At 44.8% G+C, this 19812-nt stretch overlaps 1 protein-coding gene across 1 annotated transcript in view; it reads right to left on the reverse strand.

Annotated features, from left to right (window-relative positions):
• SCARF2 (scavenger receptor class F member 2) overlaps window positions 1-19812 on the reverse strand; it is a 319293-nt gene that overhangs the window by 190993 nt on the left and 108488 nt on the right. The window contains exon 2 of the mRNA XM_077461426.1: window positions 6307-6365. Within this exon, the coding sequence (XP_077317552.1) occupies window positions 6307-6365 (59 nt within the window). The remainder of the gene's footprint in view (window positions 1-6306; window positions 6366-19812) is intronic.

Raw genomic sequence — 19812 nt, forward strand, 5'->3', positions numbered from 1 at the left:
GGTGCGCCACATATCCAGCAGGCGTTAGCTGCGGGTCTGGTGTGATGGCTGTGATGAGAGGAAGGAGACCTGTGGTCCGAGCGGCTATGCCGAGAGCGACCGTGGTGGGAGCGACCATGTCTCTGACGAGATGAGGACCTGGAGCGACTTCTGTGCGATCTTTTACTGGAAGTGCGACTTGAGCCTCTTCCATGCCTGGAACTTGCTCCTCTTGATCTGGTAGGACTGCAAAAAAAGCAGCATCTTTAGCAGTCGGCACTCTTTTTTCTCCCCTTCAATACTCACCTACGACGTGTAGAGCCCCTTACCTTTCTAGCTGTCGGTGATCTGCGTGGGCAGTGGACTCCATGAAAAAGGGTAGACAGAGTAGACTGAAGGGAAGAAACAAAGAATTTTCCTTGCGATACTGATAGAAGATGAATAATTCAAAAACACACAAAAAATTTTTATTTTTTTTTAAAAGAAAAAAGATTTTTTTATTTTTTTTTAAAACCTGCCCCTTTAAGATTAGCATTTGAATAAAAAGGCTAGCAGAATACCCACAAAAGATTATGCAGACACAGTAGAAAAAGGAATGTTCTTACCTGATCCAGCCGAATAATAGAAACACAGGGCAGTGCTTTGTAAACAGCAGCATGCAGAAGCATACAGCTGTATTTTTAAAAAACGGCGCCATAGCGGCGCCGAATGACGCTCCGCGCATGCGCAGAACTGCTGGAGGATACCGGCGCCATCTTGGAAGAGGGAAAAAACCCTCTCTTCAGGGGAAAACAAGGATCCAGCTGCAAATAGACATGCGCAGAGCGCTGAGGACACTAGCGGCGGCCATGACAGCTGTCTGGAGGACAGCAAGACCCAGCCACTCCTGCAGGGAAAAAAAGGTATTTTTTTTAAATAAGAAAGGATAGGATTCAAAAAGGGAGCCCACTGCACAATAAAAGCTTATTTAAAGCTTATAAAAAAACTCCGTGAGATGTCCCCTGAGACCACCAGAACGGGGATTCCCTCCATAAAGCTCATTTAGAGACTGTACAGGAGGGACTTCCAAACAGGAGAGGCTTGAACCTGCTGGGGTGAGGCGGTAAGAGGCTTATTCATCTGTAGGTATCTTTGAACTCGAACGATCCAACCTGTCAGGTGAGGATAAAAAAGAGAATGCAGCAGGAGGTCTCCCCTTCAAATTTATAGTTAACCAATCCTGTCAGGTTGTGGGGGCGGAGTCACAACCCAGTGTGTGCTGCCATGAAGGCGTCAGGAAAAAGGTTTTTCCATTAGAAAAAGAACTCCTTTTTCCCCTGTTCCTGTGGCCTCTTAAAAACATCACTACCCTTCCCCTTGCCCCACTCGCTCTTGGACCTTCATAATGTGGACATCCTTGATTCTCTTCCCTTCTTTCTTATTTTCTTGTTGCAGATTGTTGTTGATTCAGACTTAATGTCTTGATTTGTTTATTGTTTTGCGGCCTGTGGAAATATATCCTGTCTCATCGATACCTACTCTAACTTACAGGCTACAAGTTTTGTTTTTTATTATGCGATTTATACTGTTGGATGCCTATACATTCTTGGCAGCTACATTCTAGCTGACTACTGTCTTCTTGGCAAGTTCAACAAGTTCTCATATGCCCTGTTTTTACCTTATTGTTTGTATTGTTTTTTTGTATTTTTGTCAATAAAAATCTATTAAAAGTGTAAAAAAATTGTATTCCCCACCACCTTCTGTATCAGAGACAATGCCACCAGTGAGGCTGATTTTCCTCAGCAATAAAACCCATGCCTAATGTATTCAAAATTAAAAAAATATATATAAATGTTGATACATGTATGCTTTTGCTTCCTCCTCTACTATCGCATAGTACAAAGTTTAACTATTTTTTAATTCTTCGTTAATTCTTCGTTTTAGCTCATTTGAAATACCTACATTCTATGCCAGGGGTAGGCAACCTTTTGAGCAGTGTGCCACCTTCTCATTTGTCCTAACACTGAACCCATCTGCTCATCTGCCCCACCACGCTAACCTGCTTTCTCATCTGCCCCTCCTCTGTACCCCCTGCTCTTCTGCCCCATCTCTGTTCTCCCTGCTCATCTGTCCCACCAATACACCTCCTTTCACATCTGCCCCACTGCTCTACCCCCCTTCTCATCTGCCCCAACACTGAACCCCCTTATCATCTGCCCCAACACTGAACCCCAGCCACTGTAGCTCCCTGCTCATTTGTCCCACCAATGCATCTCCTTTCATATCTGCTGCACCGCTGTACCCCCTGATCTTCTGTCCCACCACTGGACCCCCTTCTCATCTGCCCCAAAACTGAACCCCCTCTGCTCATCTTTCCCCCCAATGTAAGCCCCTTCTCATCTGGCCCAACACTGAACCCCCCTGCTCAATTGTCCCACCACTGAACCCCCTTCTCATCTGCCCCAACACTGGACCCCCTCTTGCTCTTCTGTCCCACCACTGTAACCCTCCTTCTCATCTGCCCCATCAATGTACCCCTTTTCTCATCTGCCTCCCACACTGTCCCTCCCTGCACATCTGCTCCACCAACATATCCCCATGCTCTTCTGTCTCACTACTAAATCACCTTCTCATCTGTGCTAACATTGAACCTCCTTTCATATCTGCCCCACTGCTCTACCCCCCTTCTTATCTGCCCCAACACTGAACCCCCTTCTCATCTGCCCCAAGACTGTAACCCTCTTCTCATCTGCCCCAACACTGTAACCCCCTTCTCATTTGGCCCAACACTGAACCCACCTGCTCATCTGCCCCATCACTGTACCCCCAGCTCTTCTGTCCCACTGTTGTAGCACCTTCTCATCTCTTCCACCACTGTACCTCCCTGCACATCTGCCCCACCACTGTACCTCCTGCTCATTTTCCCCACCACTGTACCCTCCTGCTTATCTGCTCCACCGCTGTACCCTCTTCTCTTCTATGATATGCGTGATATGCAGAGTGGTGAAAGGAAGCAGGGATGAGACACATCTACCTTACCTGGCACACTCATCCTACTCATCCACCTCTCGTATCCAGCCCATGTGCTTGTATGTGATGTATGTTATGTCACATACAAGCACCTGGAATGGATACACAATGATGAGCTCAGGTCATGGGTATTTTCTGAAAGCAGTGGACCAATTTATGATCCCGCACACAGCACACAGCAGGATCATAAATTGGGCCCCTGCCGCTGAGAAAAAGTGTGCCACAGCAAAAGTTGGGTGTGATTTTCCTTAGAGTGAATATTGGCTTAAAGGGACACAGAGTGCAGGAGTTCAGTAGTAATGTTAAGGTTCAGGAAAAATTTCAACAATGTCCCCAGAAGCTCAACAGTATTTTTACAAATTGTCACCTGATTGTGGTTTTATTAATCACAGTGAAATCTTTTCTTTCTGAGATTGGTAGTGGCAACTAAGTGAGTCATCTGCCTCCCAGGTGATAGACAGGGCTAGCAGAACTGTGATTGGCTTTAGCAGTGGCCAATGACAGTCCTCCTCCTCCTGGAAACAGGCCCTCCCCCCCCCCCCAGCAGAACAGCACCCAATTTCTACCCCATGACAAAAGCTGCCGATCGCAGCTACAGCAAAGTTAGAGAACCAAACAATGTTTCCCATCTTTTACAATGTGTGGGGGCACAGTGCCTCCCCCTCAGTGCAGGTGTGAGGAATTCTGAAATTTGAATGCATTAGTGTCTCACTGACATCTCCCTGCGCTGCTCTGCTGTTGAGGAGGTAGTTGAGTGGCGGCAAAAGAGGCTTTGAGTGGGGTTGCCTACCCCTGTTCTATAGCCTCATTAGAAATAATTTTGGTGTATGAATAATAATACCGGACACACAGGACCGCAATTTGAAATAGTTATAGACCACAGTGTAAACTCAACTTAGTTGCTGAGTCAGCTTGTCCCTTTGTATAATGCACATTATACTGCAAACACAAGACCCAGCTGTCAATTTAGAATGGAAATGTATCTGAAACTATAAGTAAAGTATGTGAAGGCCTACCGAAAATAGTAGGTTTCTAATAGAACACCACAGAGTGAACGCTATAGTGCTTAACATAAACGAGTACTTGAAAAGTAAGATTTTAATCAATATCTCAATGAACACAAGAACAATTTCCATAATTTTGACAAAGCAGCGTTTTACAGAACATTTGTTTAGCTCATTACTTGAAAGTAAGGTTAATAATATAAAACTTAAATTACAAAATCTTCAGTTTTACTCAAATTAGTTGATGTAAAAATGAATACACTCCACAACAAAAACTACTACTATCTATCCAATATTTTGTATGACCTCCATGATTTACAGATGGCACCCTACAGACAGCACCAAGTCTTCTAGGCATGAAATGAACAAGTTAGCGACATATTGCAACATCTATCTTTTTCCATTCTTCAAGAACAACCTCTGTTAGAGCCTGGATGCTGGATAGAGAGAGTGATGCTCAACTTGTCTCTTCAGAACTCCCCATAGGTGTTTGACTGGGTTCAAATCAGGAGACATACTTGGCCACCAAATAACTTTCATTGTGTTCTTCTTCAGAAATGCAACAGTAGCCTTAGATGTGTGCTTTGGATCATAGTCCTGTTGGAAAAGTGCATGACGACCAAGGGCACGGAGTGATGGTAGCATCTTCTCTTTCAATATAGAGCAGTACATCTGTGAATTCATGATACCATCAATGAAATGCAGCTCCCTGACACCAGCAGCACTTATGCAGCCCCACAGAAGGACACTGCCACCATCATGTTTCCCTGTAGGCACCATGCATTATTCTTTGTGCTCCTCACCTTTGCGGCGCCATATAGTTTTGAAGCCATCAGTTCCAAAAAAACATTTATCTTAGTCTCATCACTCCAAAGTACAGTGTCAGTAGTTTTCTTCTTTTTTAGCATGGGCCACGGCCAATTATAGGCGGGTTTTTTTGTACATGGGCTTTAGGAGAGGCTTCCTTCGTGGGTGACACCCGTTCACTTTTGCTACAGCATTCTGCCTCATAAGTGCAGCATTGCTGATCTTCTTGTAGCCTTCACCTTTATTGTGTAAAGAAATTATTTTCTTTCTGAGGCCTTGTGACATTTCTCTTCCATGTGGTGCCATTGCTGACAGTATGAAATGGGAAGGGATTAAGTAGCACCCTTTTATAATCAACTGTCTGCTGGACACCTGTTTAATTACTAATTAAACTCACCTGTAGTTGGATTCTTGTTAATTAGAATTTTGTTGTCTAAAATGTAGACTTTCATTGGGGTGTATTCATTTTTGCAAAATAGTCTTAAATGAATTTGTTAGGAAAAATCCCTTTTTCGTGTGTGGAAATGAACAAATCTTGGTTGCAATCAATGGCCTGCATTTGTGGGAGTATTTTGTATTATAGTATCACATAGAAAATGTTGATTCTGAAAGTAAAGTAAAGGTTTTCTGACCATCTGTTGAGGTGTACTCATTTATGCTAAGTACTGTATATCTGACAATTTAGTACAGAAGAATATAAATATCAGTAACACTTGGGGTCTTGATTTTGCACAACTGCTGTAGGTAACAACAGTAATGCCAAGCAAATTATTAGAGCCTCTGTAGAAGTCTGCTGAGAGAGTTCTGGGGTAGTTACATCCATCTGAGATTTTATGGGTGAACTTTTTTGGCACAGGCATCAGGGCCGTTCATTCCAGATTTTTGGCACAGCTGTGGATTAATAGTATCAGCAATGATAAAGTAAGTAGAAATGCCAAGGGGTTGATTACCAAGGAGTAAACTAGATTCGTTTTGAGTCCTAAGTTAGGTAAAGGTTAATTTAGCTGTCAAAGCCCAAATTGTCATTTATGGGGAAGGACACTCTCACAAAAAATCCTAACTAGATTTCAGTCTTCATTTTCACATTTCTGCTTTTTTACGCCACACATTTTGCTGTTCCGCACATACAGCTGGGTAACTTCGGGGCTGGATGACGCCCAGCATCATACTCCCCCTTTCTCAGTAGCTTAGACACCAAGGTCTTGCCTCCACTAGCCTAGATTTCTGTGACAGCAGCATCACAAGTGGGCATTACATGGAACAGACTGTAACACCCACTCCCCTTGAGAGACGTGTGCCTCTATGCTGCTGGAATGACAGGGAGATTCTTTCCTCCCTTATCATCACCCGATTTGCCTCTGTCAGACCTGAGCACACCTCTCTTCAGAGCCCCTTCATAGTAGGGTGCAATTTTTGTTTAGTGTTGAAATCTTTAAAGAATTATCATCTTTGTGCCAAAAGTCAACATACTCTTGAAATATACATATAATACCTATATTTGACTTACCTATTAAACACTCTTCACCTTGCTGTCTCCACCCAGGGCAACATGTAAAGCTTGAAGACCTGTATATAAAGTAGCAAGAAAAAGACATTTATTACCTTAATAATGAAAAAAATACAATAGAAAATATAAACAAAATACACCATATTACACATTTTCACTGAAAGAAAATGAACATTAAGCCCAGGTTCACACTGAGCTGCGGGAATGAAGCCGTGCAGGTTCAGCTGAACACGCACGATTTCCCTCCTGCATGTTAGTCCCAATTTCAGGCTGCGATTTCAGAGACATCTGTGCAAGTTTCTGCACAGATGTCAATGTAAATCACAGCCTGAAATTGCAAAAAGTAGTATAGAAACTACTTTTTGAAATCAGTGCAGTGCCACATATGCATATGCATACGCATATGCATATGTCAAATCGCATGTCATAACACTCCAGTGTGAACCAGGGCTGAACCATACTGTATAAATATAATGATGGTGAGAGAGAAACAAAACTAAAATGGATTAACAATGAGTAGGCATGGATTTTTATTATATTCCTTGAAAAGCAACTGTACAATCTATAACGTTAGACAGCATTATTCTTTACCACTAGTTGTCAGACTGGCAGATTGCAGGAACAGGTCAAGACTTCATGATGACCCAAGCCTCTCATTTTGGTCAATAATTACATTATTTTTAAAAATATATTTTAAATGTCAAATAATGATGATGGCAAGTATGATATATTCAACCTTTCAGCCCTTCACAATACTTTCTGATTACAAAGGAGCATATTATTCCTAGCTGTATTTATTTTGCTCTACTTGCACACAAATAAATAAGAAAAAATCTATTTGAAAAAAAATACACTTTTTACTTAACTCAAGCTGAAGTAAAATAAAAAGGCCTCACCAGTGCCAGGACAAGGTCATCCAGCACCCAGGCTAAATAAGCCAAACTGTGACACCCCCCCCCCCTCATTATGTGCAAACTTAGGGGATGCTACCCACAGCAGTCATCCGCTTGTCAAAATGCCTTGTATCAGAATGAACTCGCTGGCGCCCCCATCCATGCAATAAACTTCTGTGTCCAGGGCAGCCAACCCCTCCTGCTCACCCCTTGTCCCAGCCCTGGGCCCCACTCCAACATAATGTCATCAATGAAAATATGCATTCTCTAAATCTTACAGTAGTTAAACCACAAATTTTGTGATTTTGCTAAGTGTAACTAAGGTCAAATAAAACATTTTTAAAAGGCGTTGTTACCTGTTGACCCTGCGAGTGGGTCCATTGTCATTTCAATTAAACGCCAAGATGTCCAACAAAGGTTAAAAAGTCTGGATTAACCATATTACACTGACAGGCAGGCCTGGACTGGGACAAAGAATAGGCCTGGGCATTTTGGAATGAGCAGCCCATGACATGTTAACCGGTCCCTTCCCCACTCTCCACCCTAACAGCCACCCGAGAAGAGGGGAGGGGGAAAATGGCAAAGGTGTGGGGGGTGAGGAAACTGGGAAAGCGCACTGGGGGTTCAAAGAGCACAAGGGAAGAACTTTGAGAACATGGGGTGGGGTGAGAGCACAGGGCAGGGGGGGCTGGTGAGCACTGTGGGGGGAGGAAGAGAGTACAGGGGTTGCCGGAGAGCAGAGGGGAGAGGCAAGGAACACAGGGAGGAAGAGCACAATGGGGCAGAAGAGGATGGGGGGTTAGAGAGCACAGGGGATGGGGGTTGGAGATAATAGGGGGAAGCAAAAATGAGGGGTGGGGCGGAGAGCACAGGGAGAGCAGGAGAGCATGTGGGGCAGAGAGCACAGGGGGAGGCGGAGATCACTGAGGGGGCTGGAGAGTACTTGGGGAGTGGGGGGGGGGGGGGGCACAGGGGGGCAGCGGAGAGCATGAGGGGAGGTGGAGAGCACAGGGTGAGGAAGAGATCACTGGGGGGGCTGGAGAGCACTAGAGGAGAGGCAGAGGGCACAGGGGGACAGCAGAGAGCATGAGGGAGGTGGAAAGCACAGGGGGGCTGTAGAGCACTGGGGGAGGGGGAGAGCACCGGGGGAGGTGTAGAGCACAGGGGGGCTGGAGAGCACTGGGGAGAGGTGGAAAGCACAGGGGTGAGGCAGAGAGCACTGGGGCCTGCGAGCACTGGGGGGTGAAGGGCACAGGGGGGCAGTGGAGAGCACATGGGGGAGACAGAGAGAATTGGGGGGCTGGAGAGCACTGAGGGGGTGGAGAGCACGGGGGGTTAGAGAGATATGGGTGGCTAGAGAGCATGGGGGGAGGTGGAGAGCATGCGGGGTTGCCGGACAGAACAGGGGAGAGGCAGAGAACACAGTGAGGAAAAGGAGAGCATGGGGAGGTTGGAGAGCACAGGGGGAAGCAAAAACATGGGGTGGGGCAGAGAGCACTGGGGGAGGCAGAGATCACTGGGGGGGCTGGAGAGCACTGGGGGGCTGTGGAGAGCACTGGGGGAGAGGCGGAGGGCACAGGGGCGCAATGAGAGCATGGGGGAGGTGGAGAGCACAGGGGGAGGTGCAAAGAACATGGGGAGGTGGAGAGCACAGGGGGGCTGGAGAGCACTGGGGGAGAGGCGGAGGGCACAGGGGGGCAGCGGAGGGCATGGGTGGAGTTGGAGAGTACAGGGGGAGGTGGAGAGCACAGGGAGGCTGGAGAGCACTGGAGGAGAGGTGGAGAGCACTGGAGGTGCTGAAGATCACTGGGGGGCTGGAGAGCACTGGGGGGAGGCGGATGGCACAGGGGGAGGCAGAGAGCACTGGGGAGGCTGGAGAGCACTGGAGGGTGGAGAGCACAGGAAGGGGGCTGGAGAGCACTAGGGTGGCTGGAGAGCATGGGGGGAGGAGGAGAGCACTGGGGGGGGGGGGGCAGCAGGATATGAGGAGCAGTGGGGGTGGCTGCATATAGAAGAATCATTCTCTCCATCTTCCTCCTGCATTCTCGGAATGCCTGCGAGAGGGGAAAAACAGAAGCAGGCATTCAGAGACTGTAGGAGGAAGATGATTGATGAGGAGAGAATGATTCTTCTATATGCAGCCACCCCCACCGCTCCTCCTTTCCAGGTTACAGGAGGGCCCACTCATGCTCTCTCTGATCTGGCTCCATGGTGTCTCCTCTAGCTCCTCCCCCTTCGTGGTCACGCCCCCTGGCACAGATGGCTGAACTACACTGGCGACCATGGAGAGACTGAAGGTGTCTCCTCTAGCTCCTCCCCTTCATGTTTCTGTCCCCCTGGTGCCGATGGCTGAGCTGAACTTGCAGCCAGGTGGCCACGGAGAGGCCAGGTGCGCCCCGCAGGCTCAAAGAGCAGCCCAGCTGCCTTGGACCCTGCAAGGACATGCGGCCCCAGGGCAACGGGCAAGTGCCTGGTTTGCCCTATGGCCAATCTGGGCCTGCTGACAGGGGTGCTTACAATGTTAAAGTGGTTGGAAACTCTCCCCCACAACTTTGTCCCATGTGAATCAGCATAAAAAACCCTAAGGGACACTGCTTGTAGATATCTCCTTACTTGCATAGTATTGTTGTAATCCTTCTTGTTATTTAGAATGACGTCACTGAGCATGCCCAGATCTCCCATGATTTACGGCACACTCTGTGTGCCTGTCTGTCTAGTATCAGGACTTAATACGGCACAACACTGAAATCCCACGAGACTGAATAACCACTCAGAGCTTCCTACCACTCCCCACGTGACCATGTGACCCTACACGGAGTGGAAAAAAAGGCATTGGTCAGCATTACTGCATTCTTATCAGCTGAAGCCTACACTGCAGTTACACAAGCAATTACAGTAAAAAAAAAGAAAAATTATTTGATATAAAGGTTTTACATAACTAACTATATGGAAAAATAAACCGCGCTCAGGTGAAAACACAACAACAAATAATCTAAAACAAAAGGCCGCAGCTCTAAGTGGGATACACACACTCAAATACACTAGAAAAAAATTCAAAAGCTGCGCCAAAATCCTTCTCCTTATAGTTTGCGCTCATAGATCAGCTAACCCAAATGAATGGCAGCGTTCCCATAAACATATCACTTGTTCAGCGATCCCAAAATAATGCTAACAGTGGCTCCAAAGAGAAGAGGAAACCAACATAGTATAACACCGTTTGGATAATTTATTTAAAACGTGAATATTACACTTACATGGACATCATTTCAGATACAGCATAAAACAATAGAAAGTCGGCCGGCTTTCGGAAACCCGTCCTCCCCTCGTGCAACGTGGTGGCGTCACTGCGTGCCTTCCCAGACGCGTTTCGTCACAAATGACATTGTCAACGGGGAACCAAATATAATCTGATTATAGTAAGCACCCTTGTCAGTGGTAAATAGTTTGTATCATCCCTGTAACTGCTACCTCTCCAAGAAAGCTTGTTCTTTTGAAAAACAAAAGACTTACTGGCAGGATCACCAGCTGAAAATAAAGAAAGTCTAAAAAAGAAAACAAATGCAGCCAGCACATCTAAGAATTGGTAAGCTGACATTGTTTTGGGGTTAAATACTGCTTTAAGACTAGAAGATTTAGATGGGCCTTACATACATGGCTAACAAACTGAATCTGAACTCTGCCCAACACTCATAAGCAGTTACAGCTTTTGGGATAGGTTTTACATAAACAAATAAAAGCTGACCATTATAAGCATTTCTTTCAGTGGTAAATGGTTTATCTCAACCCTCTAACTGCTACTTTGTCTGGAAAGCTTGGTCTGACTGGATCACCAGGTAAAATATAAAAGGAAAAAAAAACTAAAAACAGAAAATGAATGCAGCCACCATATGTAAGAATTGGCGAGTTGCAATTTTATATGTATTGTTTTTTTGTTTAATACTACCAAAGTTTTTGTTTTACATTTTTATATCTTGTTTTTTCCAAAAGAAAAAGACTACTGTATTTGCTTCAAATATTAGCTGGAATTCAGCTTTAACTTTTTTGTCTTTAATTTAAAGTCCACTTAAAACAACATTCCCATCTAAGACTAGCCTGTCCACAGGGAGACAATCTTCATATAATTTAGTTGTAGAACAAATGGCGTTGCCACCCTATTACAGGAAGTGAGTCTGGGTGACAGACTGAATCATAGATGTCATTTTTGCCCATAATCAGCCTATGAACTTCCTATAAACTCTGGTCATTTCTTTTTCTTTTTTTAAAGACAGAATACCAGGGTTGTATTTCTTGGCTGTGTTTTTCAGACATAAGTGAACTTTGCCTTGGTGTCCACTGTTTCACATCAGTTGAGCAAGTTCTCATGTGCCCATTCCATTGCTGACTGCTAACTAAACACTGTAGATCAGAAACGTAAGACACTGCCATGAGAACCAGATGAAAAGAATGTACTGGCGTATTCAATAAGGCAGAGAAAATATCGATAAGTGTGAAGATTGCGGAAACTTATGACCACAAAATATATTTCAATTTACCGTAGTCAGGTTGGTTAAGAGGTAGGTGCTATAAAACAATACACAATGTACACACCAGGGTCCTTAGCACTGCTTTATTTAACCGCTTAAGGACCTCCCCACATACATTTACTGTGTCAGGGCTGCTCTTAAGTGTGAAATCACGTACCTGTACTTGATTTTTTTCTTTCACTACTTTTAATGCGGCGCAGTGCGATTTGAGCCCATTCAAAATTAATGGCCTGATATTGCACTGCACAGAACTGCATGTGAATCAATTCCAATTCAGTTCCTGGTGTGAATGGGCCCTTAGGCTAGGTTTACACTGCTGATTTTGTTCTGACATTCAGTGCGAAAGCCTGCTGTCAGCTGATGTGACATAGAGGCTCCAGGCTCTGGAAGGGTCCCAACCAAGCTGTCAGGATCCACCCAGGGGCCTGATTAACAGCTGGCTCCAGATCTCAGGGTGCGGCTGAGAGCTGAAGCCAACTGCGTCCACCCCCTCTCCAGCCCCTCGTGAGTGCTGGAGGGGCAGAGTGAAGAGCAGCGACTGACAGTCACCACTCTCAACTCCCAGAAGACCGAGAACTGAGTAATCAGCGGTCGTGTGCTCACTTAGTTCTCGGGCTTAGAGCCAGCAGGGGACAGATGCTGCAGTATAGAAATGAGCATGTGTGTTTGTTTTTTATATACCCCATGTATCTCATTTAATGACAAAAAGTAATAGACATCTTACATTTTTAGACCGTCTACCTATCAAAAATTAAGTACATATGGAAAGTATAATTTACAACTTGGTTATTAGCCAAGCTGCCACAGGCTAAGGAAATGTGTGTGTGTCTGGGGTTGGGGGGCTCACACAGTTCAGAGGAATGGAAAATTAAATATGTAGTATCATGATAGAAAAGAAATGCAAAATGGTGCCAATAAGTCTTTAGAACACATGTATTTTTTTTTTTTTAGGCAGTGGCTGAGACCCCGATAATCTGTAAAACATACATTTTCCTTTTTATTCATGTTAATTAAGAGTACCCAGTAGATTTCATGCAATAAAAAGAAAAAAAAGCAAACAATAAAATATAATATGTAGCAGCTCTTGTAACATGTTCTTTCATTCTTCACTGCTTTTATTGCAAGGCAAAGCCAGATGGGTGGATTATACGAAAACAACATATCCAGAAGCAGTAAAGACTGCTCTCAGTACAATTAACAATACACAGCAGTGAGTGTTGTGTCCGCTTCCCCTTTTTTTCAGGTAAAGGCCAATAGCAATAACCTTGTCATTTAAAGTGCACAGGTCTGTCATCTACAAAGCACTTTTAGTAACCAGACACTATGCTCCACGAGCCCCTCTGATATGGATTGGCAGCGTTACTAGAGGAATGACTTTCCTGACTTCTGGGCTAAGCCATGCCCAAATGATATTCTCCAGACCGGAGAAAGCACTTGAGTGGTTATTAAAGGGCACTTTTAATGGACAAGGACCATGTAGGAGTGCAAGGTTCAACCCTTGGGAAATCAACTTCCTAGTAACAAATTGAAACTACTTTGAGAGTCCCACATCTAATAAGGTGGATAGCAGCCACTTTTTGATTTTTCCTTTTTAAAGGTTTAAAATGGTCGACAAGATACAGTGATGTTGAATATCATGAAAAAAGCAAAAAAAATTGAACCGTCATTGCCATAAATAATAATCAATAAAAATGATATTTAACACATTGCAATACATGAGATGAAAGCAACAAAGAACATTTATAGCTGAAGTGTGGGCAAGTACCTTATTGTAACATTAGATAGGTAGCAGTAAGGTACCTCTAATGATGTGTGCTCCACTGGTGGCTGCTGCTTTCTTTCTTGAATAATGTTACTTACACAAAGCCTCTGACGGTGATGTCACCGTTGAAGTTCTGGCTGTGAAACTGACAGTTGGGGCCGCAGCACATCGATCACAGACAGTCGCATGCTGTGCAGCTCTTCCATGCGGAAATTGTTTTGTATTCTTTTCAAAGACTACAATATGCTCCACTGCAATGTACATTATAAACTGCAACACAACCGGCCTGCCTCCCAATACTGTATACTGGTTTTGCCTTAGTAAGCCCTCAATATGTGGAACTAATTCAAAAAGACGAATTGAGGACCTCAGGTATGAGGAGGCGTTACCTGAATTGAATTTATTCCCTCATGAGAAGATGTAATTATGATCACCTTGTATAATTACATAAATGATCTATATAGTAAACTTGGAGCAAAGTTGTTCACTTTAAGGTCATTTAAAAAGACCAATGGACACTCTAACTACAAAGGGTTCATTAAAGTTAGTGCTGAGAAATTATAGAATAGTCTTCCACAGGAGCTGGCTGTAGCCAACTTTCTTTCATAAATAAATGTTTCTAAATAATGCTTTAGAATGTTGATGTAGGTAGAATTCCATTGCCTTTAGGTTTAAAGTAGTCATAAAGCTCTGAAATGAAAAATGAAGAAAGCACATCCTTCTATAATTTGTACTAGCTTCAATCCAAAGTACCTAGTGTGATTTCTTGTTTTCCTTTCTTCTGTCTGCTCCCTGCTTATCCTCACAGCCTCAGCTGTGCATGTTTCCCCATGACACTGTAGGGAGGAAGAGCGTCCATTTCCTCCACTCAGGCCTCCGATTACACTCAGCTCTCCTCTCTATGCTGCGCAGTGGGTGACATCAGATTCCTGCAGCTCAGAAATGCTGTGTAGACTGTGTACTGCAGAGGACAGAGGGCTTGTGTAGGAGGATTTGTTTAACCTCTGTGTATAGGGTGATATCTCAGTTGCAGCAGTAATCAAGGTATAATAATTTAGGCCCAGCTATTCTGCACAAGGTAAAAGTAATTTGAGCGATAGAGCTGCTGGATTACCTTTACAGGTGGCAGAAGGGGGTCTCGAATCGACGGGACAGCCCAGTAAGGATGCGACTGGTGGCATCCCCTTCCTAGAACACAGTGAGATTACCTGATGTTGTTCCTTCCACTGTGTAATGTCAGAAACCAGAAACAACAATGATTTTCTGTTTTGGTCTCATGTAAACAAGCCATTACTGGCTTCTAAAAGCATATGATCAAACCGATTTTAACCAGTTGCCGACCGCCGCACGCCGGTGTACGTCGGCAGAATGGCACGGGCAGGCATAAGGGCTTACATGTACGTCCCTTGCCTCCCACGGGTCGGGGGCCCGATCGGGCCCCCGCCCGGTGCCTGCGGCGGTCGGTTTTCGTCCGGGAGCGATCCGGGACGAGGGGGCGGCCATTCATTCATGGCCACCCCCTCGCGATCGCTCTCGACTAATAGAAATCCCCCGTGACATCACTTCCTCTCCTGTAATGTAAACACAGGAGAGGAAGTGATGTATTCTCTCCTCCGTGTCGGTATTTTTCGTTCCGACACGGAGGAGAGCGGATCGGTGAGTTGCACCAACGCTCTACACACACAGTAGAACATGCCAGGCACACTCACACCCCCCCGATCACCCCCCCAATTACCCCTGCCCCCCAGTCACAGTGACACCAATGTCATTTTTTTTTTTTTTTTTGCATTGGTGTCATTTGTGACTGTAATAACTGTTAGGGCAGTTAGGGTTAGCCCCCTTTAGTTCTAATGTACCCCCCTAACCCCCCCAATAAAGGTTTAACCCCGTGATCACCCCCCGTCGCCAGTGTCACTAAGGCTGGGTTCACATTGCAGCGGTTTATGAGAACGAATGTGATTCGCACCGCACTGCAGTGCAAATCACATCCGATCTCTGTGCGATTCGAGTTCAGCCATTCGCCGCACCCGCCGCACCCGCCACACCCGCCGCACCCGCCGCAAATTCGCACGGGACCCTTTTTTTCGCCCGCAGCAGAATCGGATCGCATGGGTGTTCACACCATGCGATCCGAGTTTGCAGATCGCACTGCGATATGCGAACTGATCTGGGGGTGTCAGTAACATTTCACTGACACTCCCAGCAGTTCGCATAGGGCAGTGTGAACTGCCGCCGGGAGGCATGCGATGCGGGAACCCGCCGCGGATTCGCGGCGTTTCCGCATCGCTCCAGTGTGAACCCAGCCTAATAAGCGATCATTTTTCTGATCGCCGTATTAGTGTCACAGGTGACGCTAGTTAGGCAGGTAGGTATTTAGGTTCGCCGCAGCTTTTTATAGCGCCAGGGACCCCCATATACTACCGCATAAAGCCCCCTGATTGCCCCCTAGTTAACCCTTTCACCAGTGATCACCATATAACTGTTACAGGTGACGCTGGTTGGTTAGTTATTTTTTTATAGTTTCAGGGCACCCGCCATTTATTACCTAATAAAGGTTTAACCCCCTGATCACCCGGCGGGTGTCATTTGTGACTAATAACTGTTAGGGCAGTTAGGGTTAGCCCCCTTTAGTTCTAAGGTACCCCCCTAACCCCCCCAATAAAGGTTTAACCCCGTGATCACCCCCCGTCGCCAGTGTCACTAAGGCTGGGTTCACATTGCAGCGGTTTATGAGAACGGATGTGATTCGCACCGCACTGCAGTGCAAATCACATCCGATCTCTGTGCGATTTGAGTTCAGCTATACAGATAGTATGGCTGAATTTGTGTCGCACCCGCCGCAAACTCGCACGGGACCCTTTTTTTGGTCCGCAGCAGAATCGGATCGCATGGGTGTTCACACCATGCGATCCAAGTTTGCAGATCGCACTGCGATATGCGAACTGATCTGGGGGTGTCATTAACATTTCACTGACACTCCCAGCAGTTCGCATAGGGCAGTGTGAACTGCCGCCGGGAGGCATGCGATGCGGGAACCCGCCGCGCATTCGTGGCGTTCCCGCATCGCTCCAGTGTGAACCCAGCCTAATAAGCGATCGTTTTTCTGATCGCTGTATTAGTGTCACAGGTGACGCTAGTTAGGCAGGTAGGTATTTAGGTTCGCCGCAGCTTTTTATAGCGCCAGGGACCCCCATATACTACCGCATAAAGCCCCCTGATTGCCCCCTAGTTAACCCTTTCACCAGTGATCACCATATAACTGTTACAGGTGACGCTGGTTGGTTAGTTATTTTTTTATAGTTTCAGGGCACCCGCCATTTATTACCTAGTCTCACTAGTGTACCCCTAAATTTAGGGGTGTCTACTTTCCAAAATGGGGTCATTTGGGGGGGGGTTTGTGCCATCTTGGCATTTTATGGCCTTCAAAACTGTAACGCCCTTAGAAAGCCTGAAGGCGGTGCTTGGTTTTCGGGGCCCCGTACGCGGCTAGGCTCCCAAAAAGTCCCACATATGTGGTATCCCCGTACTCAGGAGAAGCAGCAGAATTTATTTTGGGGTGTCATTTCACATATGCCCATGGCATGCGTGAGCAATATATCATTTAGTGACAACTTTGTTAAAAAAAAAAAAAAAAAAAGTTTGTAATTTTCCCGCAACTTGTGGCAAAATATAAAATATTCCATGGACTCAACATGCCTCTCAGCAAATAGCTTGGGGTGTCTACTTTCTAAAATGGGGTCATTTGTGGGGGTTTTGTGCCATCTTGGCATTTTATGGCCTTCAAAACTGTAATAGGTAGTGAGAAGTGAACTCAAAAATTTACGCCCTTAGAAAGCCTGAAGGCGGTGCTTGGTTTTCGGGGCCCCGTACGCGGCTAGGCTCCCAAAAAGTCCCACATATGTGGTATCCCCGTACTCAGGAGAAGCAGCAGAATTTATTTTGGGGTGTCATTTCACATATGCCCATGGCATGCATGAGCAATATATCATTTAGTGACAACTTTGTGAAAAAAAAAAAAAAAAAAAAAGTTTGTAATTTTCCCGCAACTTGTGGCAAAATATAAAATATTCCATGAACTCAACATGCCTCTCAGCAAATAGCTTGGGGTGTCTACTTTCTAAAATGGGGTCATTTGTGGGGGTTTTGTGCCATCTTGGCATTTTATGGCCTTCAAAACTGTAATAGGTAGTGAGAAGTGAACTCAAAAATTTACGCCCTTAGAAAGCCTGAAGGCGGTGCTTGGTTTTCGGGGCCCCGTACGCGGCTAAGCTCCCAAAAAGTCCCACATATGTGGTATCCCCGTACTCAGGAGAAGCAGCAGAATTTATTTTGGGGTGTCATTTCACATACGCCCATAGCATGTGTGAGCAATATATCATTTAGTGACAACTTTGTGTAAAAAAAAATTGTCATTATTCAATCGCTTGAGGCAAAAAAATAAAATATTCAATGGGCTCAACATGCCTCTTATCAATTTCCTTAGGGGGTCTACTTTCCAAAATGGGGTCATTTGGGGGGGTTTGTACTGCCCTGCCATTTTAGCACCTCAAGAAATGAGATAGGCAGTCGTAAACTAAAAGCTGCGTAAATTCCAGAAAACGTACCTTAGTTTGTAGATGTGACAACTTTTGCGCAAACCAATAAATATACAATTATTGACTTTTTTTTTACCAAAGACATGTGGCTGAATAAATTTTGGCCTAAATGTATGACTAAAATTGAGTTTATTGGATTTTTCTAATAACAAAAAGTAGAAAATATCATTTTTTTTCAAAATTTGCGGTCTTTTTACGTTTATATCGCAAAAAATAAAAATCGCAGAGGCAATCAAATACCATCAAAAGAAAGCTCTATTTGTGGGAAGAAAAGGACGCAAATTTTGTTTGGGTACAACATTGCATGACCGCGCAATTACCAGTTAAAGCAGCGCAGTGCCAAAGTGTAAAAAGACCTCTGGTCATTTACCAGCAAAATGGTCCGGTCTGAAAGTGGTTAATTTGATCAGATGCTTTGGAGGCCAAAGGAGAGATCTGGGGTCTAACAGACCCCAGGTTTCTCCATAAAGAGGACCTGTCATGGCCCATGCAATAACAAAGGATGTTGTTCATCCCTTCTCAGAGCAATAAAAGTGATAAAACATTTTTTATAAAAATGTAAATAAAATAAATAATAAAGTTTGAAAAAAAAAGTGCCCACGTTCCTCCGCGCTCATGTGCAAATACAAACTTGCACATCGGTCCTGCACCCATATGTAAACGGCGATCGCACCACACATGTGAGGTACCACAAGAGCAATAATTTTGACACCAGACCTCCTGTGTAACTCTAAACTGGTACTCTGTAAAGACTTTTAAAGCATTGCCTATGGAGATTTAAAGGTACCGCAGTTTGGTGCCAATCCACGGGCGTAAACAGTTTATAAAGTGTGGCATGTTTGGTATGTATTTACTCAGTGTAACATTATCTTTTAAATTTTACCCAACGATTGGGCATTCTATTGTGTTTTTGAGAATTAAAATGCATTAAAGTGTATTTTTTTCAAAACTTTTGTTTGAAAAGCCGCTGCGCAAATATCACATGACATAAAAATATGCAACACCCACCATGTTATGCTCTAGGGCCTTTTACATGTAGGAAAGTAATGTCAGAATTCTCTGGGACTGGAACTGGTTAACTAGACTAACCATGTAACTAAAAATGAGTACCAAAAGTCAGCAATCAACACTGGCTTCTGACATGCAATGTAAACAAATGAAAGGTATGTGCCCTTATAAACTTTTATAAGTCTGACATATTTGATATCCATCTATATGAATAAATGGTCACTAATACAGTGCAAAGTAAACCTTATTACAGACATGTGGATTACAGTGTCAGGGCAAGTTTTAGGCTAGGTTCACACTAGTGCGAATTGGATGCATCTTTCCTCACATCCAATTCGCATGACAGGAGATTGTGACTGGCTCTCTGTGGAGCCGGTTTACACGTCTCCGTGGAGGCTGCGGAGCGGCTTGCACAGGAGTCCTGTGCGAATTCAGGCAAAAATTTGGCCCCGATCCCTCCCTGAAACGCAGAACAGGGACACATCAGACCTCTGCTGTAAGCCGCATCCGGAGTCAGTGTGAACCCAGCCTTACAGTATTCACTCATACTTTTTCCTCTCCATGGAGAACATTTTGATGTGTATATATCCTTAAGAGCCATCTCTGTAAAACTGCTATTGGTGTAAAATACATAAATACATTAAAATATGTGGTTGGAAATATCCTGAGCCAAGCCAATTATTAATATAGATGGATATCAAATATGTCAGACTTATAAAAGTTTA

Source organism: Lithobates pipiens, unplaced genomic scaffold (assembly GCF_037356315.1).
Source record: "Lithobates pipiens isolate NorthernLeopardFrog02 unplaced genomic scaffold, aLitPip1_a1.2 Scaffold_3, whole genome shotgun sequence".
Classification (NCBI taxonomy): domain Eukaryota; kingdom Metazoa; phylum Chordata; class Amphibia; order Anura; family Ranidae; genus Lithobates; species Lithobates pipiens.